Source organism: Cryptomeria japonica, chromosome 1, assembly GCF_030272615.1.
Source record: "Cryptomeria japonica chromosome 1, Sugi_1.0, whole genome shotgun sequence".
NCBI classification, from domain to species: Eukaryota; Viridiplantae; Streptophyta; class Pinopsida; order Cupressales; family Cupressaceae; genus Cryptomeria; species Cryptomeria japonica.
Genome location: NC_081405.1, coordinates 159,184,408 through 159,199,763, shown reverse-complemented (window position 1 = coordinate 159,199,763; position 15,356 = coordinate 159,184,408). Strand labels below are relative to the sequence as shown.

At 37.9% G+C, this 15,356-nt stretch overlaps 1 protein-coding gene across 6 annotated transcripts in view; it reads right to left on the bottom strand.

Annotated features, from left to right (window-relative positions):
- LOC131029002 (beta-galactosidase 17) overlaps nt 1-15,356 on the bottom strand; it is a 247,707-nt gene that overhangs the window by 169,941 nt on the left and 62,410 nt on the right. For all 6 annotated transcript variants that reach the window (XM_057959378.2, XM_057959376.2, XM_057959377.2 and 3 more), the window contains 3 exons: nt 1,877-1,965; nt 1,594-1,674; nt 1,222-1,316 (listed from right to left, as the gene is read on the bottom strand). In XM_057959378.2, coding sequence (XP_057815361.1) covers nt 1,222-1,316; nt 1,594-1,674; nt 1,877-1,965 — 265 coding nt within the window. The remainder of the gene's footprint in view (nt 1-1,221; nt 1,317-1,593; nt 1,675-1,876; nt 1,966-15,356) is intronic.

Below are 15,356 nucleotides of genomic sequence, written 5' to 3'. Positions count from 1 at the left end.
TACAACGCTGATGTGACTGAAAATGGGGACATTACATCCTCCCCTAACACTCTCACCCACTCTCTTCCTTATGGAGTGTGAATTTTAGCAAGAGGAGGTATGGTCTACAACACCCTCATTTATTTACCCATCAACTCCATCCACGCTATTCTTCTGATAGCTTGTTAATATATTATTAAAGCCTTTCTTTTCATTTGGCAGGTGTCTCTCAATGTCCAATTTTTTTATGTTATGATCGTTACCAAATTTCACTTTTAAACATAGTTCTTCAAACACCACTCAAGATTCAATACTCAATGTCTAAATGCAATTGATTGATTATTGCCTCTAACCTCCCAAATTCAATTTATAAAGGTTCCTCAAATTAAAAATAATATTCTTAACTAAATTTTCCTAATTTACAAATTATACAAAATTGAGAGCATTACATTAAATTTTCTTAAGCTACCCCAAAGTCTATTAGTATGCTATCAGTTGGTTCTCCTTATGTATCATAGAAGCTAGATTCAATCTACTCAATGATTGATTATCTTAATTGTTGGTCCTTTTCAGATGATGGATGCTTTCAGTGAAGGTTCATGCTTATGAGAGCCAAAGTGAAAGTATGGAGCAAAACATTGAAATTTATAAAGCTGAACTTTCCCATCTACATACCATGACATAAGAATTATGAAAACAAAATTCAACTTTCTTTCATATTTGTATCGTTCAAGGGTTAATTACATAAGAATTATGAAAACAAAATTCAACTTTCTTTCATATTTGCATCGTTCAATGGTTAGGTATAAATTCGCACTAAGGTTGGGCACATTAGAGGTGCTATACCCTAAGAATGCTTGAAAGCCAGACATTTTAAGAACAAAAGCAGATCACATAAAACATTGAATAAATAAAATAAATGAGAAATTTTAGAATGGTTATTCCATTTACTGAATTAAATTAATAAGTTTAAAGAATCATGACATACAAGAAATTCAATGTCATAAATGAGCCAACTGCTAGTAAAAATGTCAAAATTAATCACATATATATATACACATTAAAATGGGATAAATCATAATCAGATAAGGATGTAGCCTTAGTGTTCAATATTAAAAAAATAGAAACTACAAAACAAGGCCCTTTGAGACGACATATCCAGCATTCAAACTGTCCAAGTAAATATTGCAACATTAACAAAAATGATTAAATGTAGAAGTTAGAAGGTAAATAAGTACGTACAAGATAACATCATCCTTAAAGTGCGCTCTAGCAAGAGACACTAGGTTTCGAAGATAATTTTTATCATCTCCAAATGACCCATATTCATTCTCAACCTGAGAATAAGACATCATTTGTGAAATAGACAAAGTAACATGTCAATATTCAAGAGATACAAAACCATCGCAGTCCTTTTAAATAATGCTAAGATCAATACGAAGGTATGTTCATACTACCAATATAATCTTTAAAAGGGAAAACTGGAAAAGATAGTGAAATCCAAAGAAAACAAAAGCACAAAAATATCAAGATGTGGAAATTTGAAAAATTTAATGAGGAAAAAAACAAGCAATTATAGTGGATAGTATAACTAAATATTAAATTGAATGTTACCTGAACCATTATGACAGGCCCTCCATTACTATAGAGAAGTGGAACAATTTTTGGAAATAAAACATCCCACCACCTCTTGACCTGCAAAATATATGCAATCTAAGGAGAATTCCCTCATATAAATCAAAATAACATAGTGTTTATTGAACCATTCAATTGCATATCAATAGGATCGTTCAAAAGATCAAAAAGAGCAAAAAATCATAATTGCATTGTTGGTCAATATTCATGTCGAAGCTTCAAGCATAAATAATAAAACAAGAAACAATTATGCTACACATACCAAATTGAGGAAGTTTGGGTCTGATGATCTCAATTTAAGAGGTGGATTATGAGCAAGCAACCATGCAGGAAATCCCCCTAAATCCCATTCTGCCAGGAACACATTTAAGTCACCAAGAACATCCTTTAGTTAACATGTGTAGGAAAAAGAAATGTAATTTGTACCAATAACCACACTATTTTGAAAATGCCACTGTAGAATATCAAACTACAAAATTAATAAATTGCACAACCAAATCAGTCCTTTTTCTCAGTATTCTGAGAAAAATCATGATTCAAAAAGGCCCGCCTTTTGTTTACAAAAGAAAAGGTAATTTAAGAGTTGTTAACATTGTCTGACAAATATTCAAATTATGTCATGTAATAGAACAGGGTCAGCATTTTCATATGAAGAAGGCACTACAACCAAACAAAAAGCAAAAGGAAACTTATCAAAAATGTGTGTTGGTTGGAAATTTTGTACACCTAGGAGGCATACAAAATTGTGGTTTTAACCACAGTGTGTGAGTTAAAACTCCCCTAATTTTAAGGGAAGGCTCCCCCTTTCCTACTATTACAAACTAAACACTAATCTAACTTGAGTGGGACAACATCTTTTTCTCTTTTTTCAGAAAAGATGATAGTCTTCTCTCCTTTTAAAAAAGAAACTGTAACTAAAATAAGAAACACAGAAATTTATAAATCTCAAGAACAACAAAGATACTCGTATAAAGGAAGCAAAGTTTCTATGAGAGCGCAAAGTCTTCCGTCACTACCTTGGGACGGGAAAATAGAAATAAAGCTCAAAGTCTTCACTTTCTGCTATCGTATCAACTCTTCAAAATGATTAAAATAACAACGTATGACATACAACAGCTCAAAGTCTGTTACTATGACACCTTTAGACTACTACAAATAGGAACAACTACAAGCACAAAGTCTTATAATCTTTCTCTATTGCAAACACTTAGCTATTTTAATCCTCAATATTTGTAGCACAAAGTCTACAAGAAGTTAGATAAAGCTCCTTTTAACAATCTCACCAGAATCTCAAGTATATGCCAAAAAATATACCACTATGACATAAGTACACAATAGATATAGGAACAAGGTGTCAACACAAAGTTTGAAACTCAAAATGCCTTCTTGATATTGCTTGAGAAACCAATTTACAAGTATAAAACACAAAGTCTTTATGACTGTAAATTTCTGCAAAGTTTTCTTGCTTGCTAAAAAGACAAAAATTACAAAAAACACCCTTTGATATATATACGAGAGGGGCTAAGAGCAAAAAGTGGGAGAGTCCAACTAACTAAGACATTTTCCACAACCACTATAACTAACTATGACTTATTCCAAATTACAGTCCTATTGCTATTCAACTTGGAATTTGTTCTCATGTGATTACAAGTTACAGGATTACAAGTAATGAGACTACCTGTAGTTACAAGTTTTGATATTACATGCAATTTGTCGAAAAGCAAATACATAAAACAAAAATACAACTCAAACGTCATGAGACACTTCTTGTTCTTCTCTTTCTTTGGCCATGAAAGCTTGACACTTGTTGATTGATTCCTGCAATTCATCGAGATTTGGGCTTGCTGTATTCCTTGCAACAGCAAGAGTTCTGATGATGACATCAAAATATCACTGTCGCTACTCTATATTCCCCAAGTACAGTCTGCATCCTGTCAAGGAAAACTTGGCAATCCACAAATCTGTTGATTGAGGTCATTGTAAATTGTTCGAATTCGAATTCCTAATGAAGCCTGGACACCAACTCAGAAAGTATTACATTCTCAGGAAGCAACCCTTCATCTTAACTTATAATCTTGCAAGACATTTTCTCAAAGTTGGAGATAATATCATGCTCCACTTCAGCATTCATTTCAAGAGCAGCTTGAATATCTTTAATCAAGTCCTTGACAACTAATGACCTATTGATCATAAGTTCTTCAAACTCAATATACCTTTCCTTGTTTGGTATCACAATATGATTATGCAGGATTTCCAATTTGACTTGATCCATTTCATGCCAAATTTTCAAATCTCTTTCTGTGGATTCCAAACTTTGCTTAAAAGCTTCTAAAATCTAGTTCAATTTCATCTTTGTTGCCCTTACATTGCCTAGCACCAGTAAGGCTTTCTTTACCACTTGAGCACTTCGATCTGCCAGTTGATCTACCCAAGAATCAATAGCTTTGGCCTTTTGAGCAGCTTTCTCAACTCGTTTGATGGACTCTTCAGAAGTAGAGGAAGTCAAGGGAGCAACCTTTTCCGAAGAATTAGTGATCTTTTGGATCACTGAGATGAGTTGTGCGTTTTTCTCCTTGAGCTTATCCTTCTTTGCTAGGAGCTCATCATAACTTTGAACCAATGAAGCTACTGAGTCATGAGCATCATGCATTATTCCGGCATGTGTTTGCTTTCCTAGTTCCACTCTTGTAAACCTATAATCAGATAGCTGCATTTCCCCTTGAAGCTTATCAGCAAGAGGTTTTGCTACCTCTACATTCTTCATCTTGTTACCATCTACAACCAATCGGGAAACTGTCTTGGCTTTCTTGGCAGCTTTGGGCTTAAATTTCTAAGCTGCTGAAAGTAAAATACATCAGGAGAAATCTCCTACTTTTTCCTCTTAGGAGTGATTGAGCTCAACCATGGGGGTAAATCTAATGAGCTTGCATTGGTAACAGCAACTGTACTTTGTGTAGAAACAGGATTTGCCTATACTACAGTTGTCATCTACGTGAAGCCTCGGTTTGGACAGCGACAAGTGTTCTCTCAGATGGCAAATCATGGCCAGCTTCAGTCATGAACTTATAGAAACTTATGGCAGAAGTATCAATTTTAGGAAGCGATACACTTGATAGAACGGCATATGAAGGATTTACATCAAAAACATTTTCCAAGCTGCCATGTGAAACTTCCATAGGAATGTCTGGAAATGATGATGACACATTAGTGCAAACAGATACACTTGGCTCAACAAAATCAACGTGAACCGTAGAGAAAGAATCCACATCCGTGTCTATTGGAGAAATAGGAACATCCAAAGATACTTGGGGGATGGCCATATGAGGAGAATCGTCATTCAAGGCAGTAGGATATTCTGGAGCATTCTCCTTATGTGGTTCATCCTCAGGGTCAATGACGTGAATTTGCACTTGAGGCTTCTCTTTTCCTTTCAATGACACCTATTTTGGAGGAATAACCAAAGCCCTACTAACCCTCAGCTTGATTCTAGTACCAGAGGGAGAAGCTTCTTCTTTGGATTTAACTCTCACTTTAGACTTACGCCCAATTGGTCCTGTTGAATCATCATCTGCCCCAACCTTACTTTTTATGGTATTGACATTATTGTTTTTCAGCCAAGCAATGGTGTTAGCAAGGATGGGCTGAAATGTATCACGGATTGAGGTACATTCCTTTTGTGACCATTGGACAGATGGAAGAGGAGCTTCAACAACCCTTTGTTGAATATATTTTGGATCAAGGGTTTTTCCGTCATCTACCATGCCTTCTGGAATCTTGGTTAGATCCAAATCTACAATTTTCTCCAAGATAAGCCTGTTGTAGTCCATCTTCCTGATGTCTTCTTTTGAACAAAGATCAACCCAGATATCCTCAAGGCGATGAACATGATTAAAGGCTCTCTTAATTTTATCTTTCATTCCTCAATAATCAAAATCCTTTCTTGCCTTGAACTTCTTTAGCTTGATTTCTTGAAGTTCTATCTCCATTGCCTTGGCTCTTGCTGAAGTTGTTAAGGAATATCGGCCAATCTGCAGTGGTTTATGTGAGGATATGTTGATGCCTAACTTATGTTGAGCTAACTGAACTGCATGAACTGTCATTAGTTGTCTAGCCAACTCCATCAAGATAATCTTGTCAGTAGGATATCTCGGAAGCATATATAGATGACCTTCAAAACATCCAACTCTCATGTAAGTGAAAGTTGGGAACTTAAGGAACAAGCATCCATATTCATCCAGTTTCTTCCAGGCTGCCTCAAACACTCTCTTGTTCTTAAGTGTTTTGTCAAACAAACACATGAAATGACCAAAAAAGGCATCTTGCGCCCTCCTATAGTGAATCTAGTTGGGTCTTAAGGTGAGTTGATCATAATATTTCCATACCGGTACCAGCAATCTGTCACCTTTCGTAAAAAGACCAGGAAATTGTCTAAGTGACGCTGCTATGTACACTAAGTAGGAATTCATGTAGAAAGTGAGAGTGGTTGAAACTAGTGAGAGCTGCTCACATAGGTTATCACTGATCACTTCATCCTAGAAGATATGAGACTAAGCTTTTCTCATAACCACAATGTATTTGTACATCCAAATCTCAAATACATTAGACTGTTTTAATCCCATTATCCTACTTAAGAGTGTGATCATATCACTGATTTCTTCAATGAAATCAGATCGATACAACTTAGGCCATCGAGAGAAACAGGTCCTGGGAGTCTTAAGCCATTTAGAATTGATATGCCTTATGCAATCTGATCTTCTCTAATTGTAGCAGAGTTCCAAGACTCGCCAGGACTCGCCAAAACTCGGCGAGTCATGGGTCGAGTCACCCTCGGTGAGTCCTGGGTGGCTCGGACCCGGACTCGGTGAGTTTTGGCCGAGTCCTGGTGAGTCCTAGAAGTCGGTGACTCGGCTCGGACCCGGCGAGTCCTGAGCCCAAAACTCGGCCGGCGTAAACAGCCGAAAAAAGCAAAAAAAAAACATTTAAAAAAAGGTTTTGCTTGCTTTTTTTTTCATTTATATTTTTAGCTAAGTTGTAAAAGGCATCTCATTTCATTCTATTGAAAAAATAGGAGGAGAAGAGTGAGTTGTGAGGAAAAAGAAGAGAGCATAGTAGGGCAACCAGCAAGGAGGAGGAGTAGAATTTCTTCAACAAATCACATTGGGGCAGTGTAATACTTGTATTTGGTGCATCAAAAGCTTGTTAGAGAGGATTGGAAAAAGGTTGTATTTCATTTCAACCTTCTTATAAGAGGTAAGATTTATATTTTTTGGTTTTTTGGGTGTTTTATAAGCAAAATTTACATTTTTTTTGTTTTCTTAAAAGTTAAAACTTAAAGAAATCAGCAAACCCTACAATGTACATTTTTTTTTTTAAAAATGTACATTGTAGGGTTTGCTGATTTCTTTATGTTTTGAAATGAAAAAACAATCTACATGGTAGGTTTGCTAATTTCTTTGAAAAAAATGATACAAATTCTATTACATTGTTTTTTGTATCAAAATCAAAACATTGCTATTATATTTTTTTTGTATTAATTTATAATTTAACAATGGACAAATATTCATTTTTTTTGTAATTGTGTCTTATTCCAACAACCTTCAACTTTTGAAAACAATGTCTAGTTCCAGTCCTCCTCATAGAGCAATCCCGGGTAGAAAAGATCCAGCTTGGAAATATACAGAACCTTTTCCTGGGCAAAAAAAAGGAGAGGCAAAATGTAAATTTTGCAAAACAATCTTTCATGGAGGCATAAATAGATTGAAATACCACCTTGCCGGCATACGTAGCCATGATGCAGAGCCTTGCACAAAAGCACTTCCTGAGGCTATTTGTGAGTGCCAAGTGCTATTAGACACATTTGAGACTCGAAAAGAAATAAAGAAGAGGCAAAGGGAGGAGTTGGCTCAGACTAGCATTGGTTGTGTTGGAGAGGCCTCTTCCATGCCTCCATATTGTCCTAGTGGGAGTGCTAGTGCTTCTGTTGCCAGTAGTGTCAGCGCTAGTGGGAGTATCAGTGCAACTCCAACCATTGGTCCTAGAGTTCGTAAATCTAGGATGGATTCATATTTTGAGCCATGCACTACTCCTGGTGCCCAACCTTCACTTGAGAGCATGGCTTGGAACAAAGAGGTACACAATAAGGCTAAAGGTGCAATTGGAAGATTTTGGTTTTATTGCAATATTCCATTCTTCGCAGCCAAGTAATTCCTTTTAGTTTTTATTTGATTGGTTTAAGTTTTTAAGTTGTTAATATTCTTAGTTTGTTTTGTGACTTTGTCTAAGACTCTAATTTTTATAATTTTACAGTTATCTTATTTAATTTATTTGTGATAGGTCTCCTTATTGGCAAAACATGGTTGATGCCATTGCTGGTTGATGCCGAGTTAAGTGGCCCAATTTTGATAGAATCGGTGGCTGATGTAAAAGCCACATTAGAGGAACATCGAGAGATATGGAAGAAGGGTTGCACCATCATGACCGATGGTTGGACTGATAGGAGAAATCGAACACTCCTAAATTTTCTTGTTTCTTCTGCAAGTGATTGAATAACTTGAATTTTATTAAATGATTTGTATTTTATTTTTGAGTTGAGATTTATTGAATGATCATCGATCATTGTTTTTGCTTTGTTTTCAAATTTCAGGTGGCACCATGTTCATGAAGTCCATTGATGCTTCCGCACATTCTAAAAATGCCACTTACCTATGTGAGGTTATAGAGGAGGTCATATATGAAGTGGGCGAGGAGAATGTAGTACAAGTGGTGACCGATAATGCAGCAAATTATGTTGCTGCAGGTAAACTTTTGATGGAGAGGCACCCATCTATATTTTGGTCTCCATGTGCCGCCCATTGCATTGACCTCGTGTTGGAGGACATTGGTAAGATTGCATGGATCAGGACATGTGTAGAGAAGGCAAAAAATATTTGCAAATTTGTATACAATCATGCATGGGTCCTTAACTTAAGGAGGCAATACACAGGGCAAAAGGAGTTGGCTCGTCCTGGAATCGCTAGATTTGCCACTAACTTCATCACACTGCAATCCTTGATTCGCAGTAAGGCAGCTTTGAGACGTATGCTTGTTGGTGAGGAGTGGACTTCCTCATCCTATGCTATGAGTGTTGCAGGAGTTGATGTTACAGATTACATTTTTGATGAGCCAGGCTTTTGGACCCCTTGTGCTGAGATCGTGAAGGTAAAAACTTTAAGCATTCTAATCTCTACCTTATGTTTTAAGTTTTAAGTTTTTATTTTTATTCATATTTTTCTTTTATTTGCTTATTTTCATTCACAATTTCACACTTACATTAACTAATATTACATATTGTTTCACAATATTTGCAGTTCATTGAGCCCTTGGTAGTTCTCCTACGTGTTGCTGACGGGGAGAAGCCCGCAATGGGCTACATATACGAGGGCATGGATAGGGCCAAGGAGGGCATCAGATCTTTCTATGAAGGGGATGAGAGTAAGTATCGTCCCATTTGGGATATCATTGACAGGAGATGGCAGACCCAGCTTCATAGGCCCCTTCATGCAGCTGCTTATTACCTCAATCCGGCATTCCATTTCCGCCCTGATTTCAAGGCGGATGAGGAGGTTCTTAGTGGGCTCTACTCAGTGATAGAGCGAATGTCGCCTGGTCATAGCAGCAGTATAGTTCAGGAGCTAGAGGCTTTTTCTAATGCTGAAGGGGAGGTCTTCTCTCGTCTGCTTTGCAAAGAAAATCGAACAAAAATGCAGCCAGGTAAAATGTATATTTTAAGAAATTAAGAGCATAATTTTAATTATATGTTATTCAATTTGTTATTAATTATTAAATGAGGCTGATTTTTTTTTTCCTTTTTCTCATCTCAGATAGGTGGTGGCAAATGTTTGGTCCTAAAACACCAAATCTTCAACAGGTAGCCATTCGTATTTTGAGCCAGCCATGCAGTGCTTCCGGTTGTGAGCGCAATTGGAGTATGTTTGAGCACATACACTCCAAGAGGCGCAATAGACTGTCTGTGGAGAGGTTGAATGATCTAGTCTTTGTTCATTACAACCTCCATCTTAGACACAAACAGGTTATGGACCATGACAGCACCCCGATCACGCTAGAGGAGGTTGATCCAGAATCTGAGTGGATCAGTGAGGCTATAGATCCTATCTTTGGTGATGAGGACTTAGATTGGATCGACCAAGTAGATAGAGAGGCTGAGGTTGTAGCCATGGCAGAGGAGGTTAGAGCGCAAGGAGAGCCAGAGCCAAAGCCAAAGCTAGAGCTAGAGCCAGACACAGTTGATGTTGGTGAGGGTAGAATGGAGTCACGGGCAGAGAGTATGGCTGCTGATGCATCCAGGACCTACCTTAGGGTTAGACACCTTCATAGGAAGGACCCAGGCTCCTCTGAGCCATAGACTTGTAGTTGTTTTACTTTTGATATATGTGTGGAACTGGAACATTTGAATTTTGATGTCATGGATTTGATATTCCATGAGTTTTGTAATATTTTTACATTTGACACTATTTATATATCTATGGTTATTGGTTGCTATTTCCTTCAGCTATAATTTGCATTTATACTAATCATAATGTGATTGATGTATACTTGACACTTGTGTATGTGATCAAATTAACTTCTATTTGATGATGTTATTGTGTATTTAAGGTTTGTTTAATAAAGGGTGCATGAAACAAGTTTTAAATCCTTAAAAATCGCTAAATTTCTTGGGTTTTTCAATTTGCCGAGTCCTGGCCGATCCGAGTCCCGAGTCGAGTCACCCTTGCCGAGTCCGCGCCGAGTCCGAGTCCCGTTTCTTTGAATTGTAGTGATCCAAAGCACTCTTCATGGAGATATCTGCATATACTGGAGCAATAGGAACCTTGAAGATTTTATCAATGGTTTCTACATCCAATCTGATAACAATATTACCATCATTATCTTTGATTGTCCTAGACCCTCTGTCAAAATGAGCAGCACAAGCAGGAACAAATTCTAGTTCCAAAGCAGCCACTGGGAAAGTGGAAACCAAGTGAATATGGCTATTCAAGAGCAATTGCATGCTATGGCTTAGCAATCCCTCTGCTCTCTCAAGGAACTCAGACATGTCAACATGCCCGATCTCCATGTCTTTGATTTCATCAACAGGAGAGCTCACTTGAGAAGGAGATATCTCATTCTGATACTTGTCATATTTGTATTTCATCTTCTTGTTGGAAGGAGATGCTGGCTCTTCTGTCATTGAACAAGAATCTACAAGGTTGCGATGAAAACTTCAAAGAGTTAAAACATCATCACAAGCTATTGGAGAAGCCATAACACCTTAAATGAAAGAGCTTGGAAGAACAATGTCTAACTTTAGATCCATCATGATATTTATCATGAAAAAGAATGGAAAAGTTTAAAAAGATGCGCCATGGATAAGACATTGATGGTGACAAGGGCAGAATTTCGGATCTCAAGGGGCGGATTGCAAGTGGAGAGAACTTGGGGAAGAATGTTGAAACTTTTACTTGCAATCAGGTCTTGTAGACCGGAATGTAAATAAACAAGCTTGGTGAAAAAGATATGAGATTGCAATCGGGTCTCCAAAACCCAATTGCAAGTATGCATAATTGCAAAACAAAAGGTAAGGGTAAATTTGCAATTGGAGACTTAAAATCCAAATGCGAGCATGGAAAAGTTTGACATTTTAACTTGCAGTCGGGTCTTGAAGACCCGAATGCAAGTGATCAAGCTTACATAGTAGGCGGAGGCTTGCAATTGGGTCTTAAGAACCCAACTGCAAGTTAAAAAGATTGCAAATGGATGCCAAAGGAAAGCTTGCAATCGGGTCTCAAGAACCTGACTGCAAGTGAACAAGTAAGTAATGGGAATGCAACTTGCAATCAAGGGTTTCAAACTCGATTACAAGTGCAATATACAACGCACAACGAAAGACTAACTTGCAACGAACTTAGCCAAGACACTTGCAATTGGGTCTCAAAAATTCGATTGCAAGCGCATTGTAACGCTACATAAAGGGAAAACCGATATTTCCCAAGCAAATGCACATCATAGCCTTCAATCGAACAAATACATACATTCGATTGCAAGCAAGGAAAGTGTGTGACATAAGAAGAAGATCAATGGGAAAAACGCAATCCCTAATACAAGAAGGGGAAAAAACAAAAACAAAGAATCAAAACAAGGAGAAGGGATTCCTCATACCTTGGAGAAAAACCCCAAAACCCAAAGGAAAATGCGCCCAAATTTGTCACAGCTCCAAAAGAAGAAGTTGGAATGAGATGCAAAAAACTATACTCAAAAGCTCAAATAGGTTTGTCTAGAAGAACAGTCCTATTGTAATCCAAACACACCATTAATGCAACCAAACGGAGACCCTCCTTTATCACAGAAAAAATAAGAATGCAAGGAGAGATGAATCGGGCTTTAAAAGACCCGATGCAAGTAACCCACTCAACTCATTACAAAATGCACTTGTAATTGGGCCTCAAACACCCGATTACAAGTAAAAAGAATCACTTTGCAATAACTGGAAAAAACAAAATAAACTTGCAATCGGGTCCTTAAGGCTCAATTACAAGTGTTTAATGAGCTTACTTGCAATCGGGTCTTAGAGACCCAATTGCAAGTGAACATATTTACTTGCAATGCAAATAAAAAGTTCCCTTTACTTGCTATCATCTGTTTAAAACCCAAAATTGCACAAAAAGGAGGAAAAAGGCATCCATAATCGACCAAAAATTGGACAAGGATGGCAAAAACACACACTAGCAATTAGACACAAACAAATACGAGTTTTAAACCTCATAAAATGCACCTTAGAGATGAAAACTACGAATTTTAAGCAAAAACTTGTACGGGTTGTGTTGTGACCATTTCACACATCGCCCCATTGTAAATGGGGACCCCTACTTTTTGCTTTCTAGGGTTTGTTTTCTAGGTCTTTTAGGTTCTTGTCTATTAGCCTTTGCATTTTGGGAGTTGCCAGAGGGATCACTAAGATAGCAAGCTCTACTTGAGTTAGGGTGAGTCAGTGGATGCTCCAAGTCAGGGTTTCTTTAAAGGCCTTCCTTAGGTCAAGTTTTGCTTTTGTGTCTGGTCTGAGTTCAAGGAAGTCAGTGAAGCTTTGTGAGTGAATATCATGTTTGGGGGTCTGAGATAGGTCAAATTGATGAGTGATGAAGTCTTGGGCATTGATTGATGAGTAGCTAACCTATTTATCCTTTGGGGACACCTTGGACAAGTCTGGACTTGGAGATTTGATGAAAAGGTCAAAATTTGAGCCTAAAGGAGAGATTTCGCTCCTGACCCTTCCAAAGGGTCCAGAGCGAAATTTGGAAAAGACTTAAATTGTCATCAAAAACATTGAAATGATATCACCTTGAAGGCGAATCGACCTGAAAAGATGAAGGAACGATCTAACAACCAAGTCAAAGGGCAAAGTTGAGGAGAAAATGAGAAATTCTAGCCCAATTCACCAATTTCACTCCTAACCCTTCTAAAGGGTCCAGAGCGAAATTCTAGGATAGGTCCTGTTCTTCCAGGGGTACTTGGGCGAAATGGTTAAAATGTCTTTGTAATCCAAAATTTTGAGCCAAGAACTCCTCAAGGTGGTTTGTTACAGGTAGGAGCAATGTGATTGAGGTGGAAGTTTGGATGTTTGAGTGGTCTCTAAGGTAAAATCTCAAATTTCGCTCCTGACCCTTCCAGGGGGTCCAGAGCGAAATTTCACCAAGGACCCAAGATTTCACCTAAGTGAAAGAGTGTTGAGCGAATTTGCAAGGATATGGAAGGATATGCATCAAAAGGTTGAGTCTAAGGCAAAGTCAAGTCAAATTCAAGGTGAATTAAGCCTAGAATAGGAATTTCGCTCCTGACCCTTCCAAAGGGTCCAGAGCGAATTCCTCTATAAGACATTCCACCTTGCCCAAAACTATGAATTAATCCATGTCCCAGGTATTATTAAAGGCAAAGGCTTGTTTGGATGAAGAAATATGGGAGATGAAGTTAGGATTAGAGCCTAAGGGTAAATTTCACTCCTGACCCTTCCAAAGGGTCCAGAGCGAAATTCTTGTAGGACCCTATTTCTTCACAAAATCTTGAACTAAATGCCAATTCAAGGAGCAAATTCACTTGATGATGATAGGAGGAGGCTTGAGAAGTTATGTTCAAAGCATGGAAAGGAGAAAGGAAGTGAGAAATGAGCCTAAAATGAAAATTTTGCTCCTAACCCTTCCAAAGGGTCCAGAGCGAAATTCACATATCCTCTAAGTTGCTACTTGTTATGGCCAAGTTTTGACTTCTAAGGCATGGATAGAAGGACTTTGATGTATTCTAGCCTTTGAAAGGTGGATTGAGGCGACGGAATAGTGAAAATCAACCCAGAATAGGAATTTCGCCCCTGACCCTTCCAAAGGGTCCAGAGCGAAATCCTCACTTTGACACTCTATTTTGCCTAAAACATTGAAAAGTGAGGATTTTGAGCTAAGTGGATGGCAAATAGACTTGATTGTGGTAAGGAAAGGTGAGTTTGATCAAGTTTGAAGGTGGACTAAAGGGAAGAAGTGTGAAATCAACCTAGAACAAGAATTTCGCTCCCAACCCTTCCAAAGGGTCCAGAGCGAAATTCTCCATAAGCACTATTTTCTTCCTTGTTTTGACCAAAACCCTTGTTCCTTGGACATAATGGGGGTAAATTGACATGTTTTTGCCTTTTGAAGTGATAGAAAGTAAAGAAGATAAAGGATTTTGTCCAAGATTATGAATTTCGCTCCTAACCCTTCCAAAGGGTCCAGAGCGAAATTCTTGAAAACATTTATTTTCTCTTTAGATGAGGTCCAAACCTTGGTTCCTATGGCGTGGATGGAAGTGGAGTGATGTATTCTTGCCTTTTGAGGTAGATTGGAGTTGAAGAAATGAAGAATCAAGCCTAAATCTTGAATTTCGCTCCTGACCCTTCCAAAGGGTTCAGAGCGAAATTCTCAAAATCTCTTTTTTCTTCAAATTTTGTGTCAAGACAAACGTTGACCAAGGTGATTTGGACTTAAAGATGTCCCTAGGCATGCATTTGAATAGCTAGTGGCCACCAAAAGTGAAGATTTTGAGCTAGAGCATGAATTTCGCTCCTAACCCTTCCGAAGGATCCAGAGCGAAATTCTAAATAGGTCTTGTCCCTGGCCATGGTTTTGAGCGAATTTCTCCTTTCAGGCCTTTTTTGGGATCAAACAAGTGTTGTCTTCGTGTGAGAGGGATCCAAAGGTGAGAGTCAAAGGAAAACAAGATAGGAAAGATAAAGCTAAGTGAGGGAAAGCAAGCAAACTATGAATTTCGCTCCTGACCCTTCCAAAGGGTCCAGAGCGAAATTCCCAAAATCACCTAATTTGCTCATGATGGAGGCTAAGATATGGATTCCTAGGCCTTGGTGGAGAGAAGACTAGTGTACGCTTGTCTTGGGAGGCAATTTGGAGTAAAGAAATGAAGGAATTTGGACCTAATTAAGTCTAGGATTATGAAATGTTGAAAGAGATGGTCCAATTGAGCAAAATCAAAAAAATCGCTCCTGACCCTTCCAAAGGGTCCAAAGCAAAAGTCTTATAGGGCCTATCCCTAGTAAAGATCCTAAGCGAATTCCATTTTGATGACTTCTTGTTAATGATTTAAGGTAAAAAGTGCTATGACCAGGATAAATATATCATGTGTGCTTAATCATCTTTTGGTTTGTTTTGCAGATGGAAGAAGGTCAAGTCAGGACA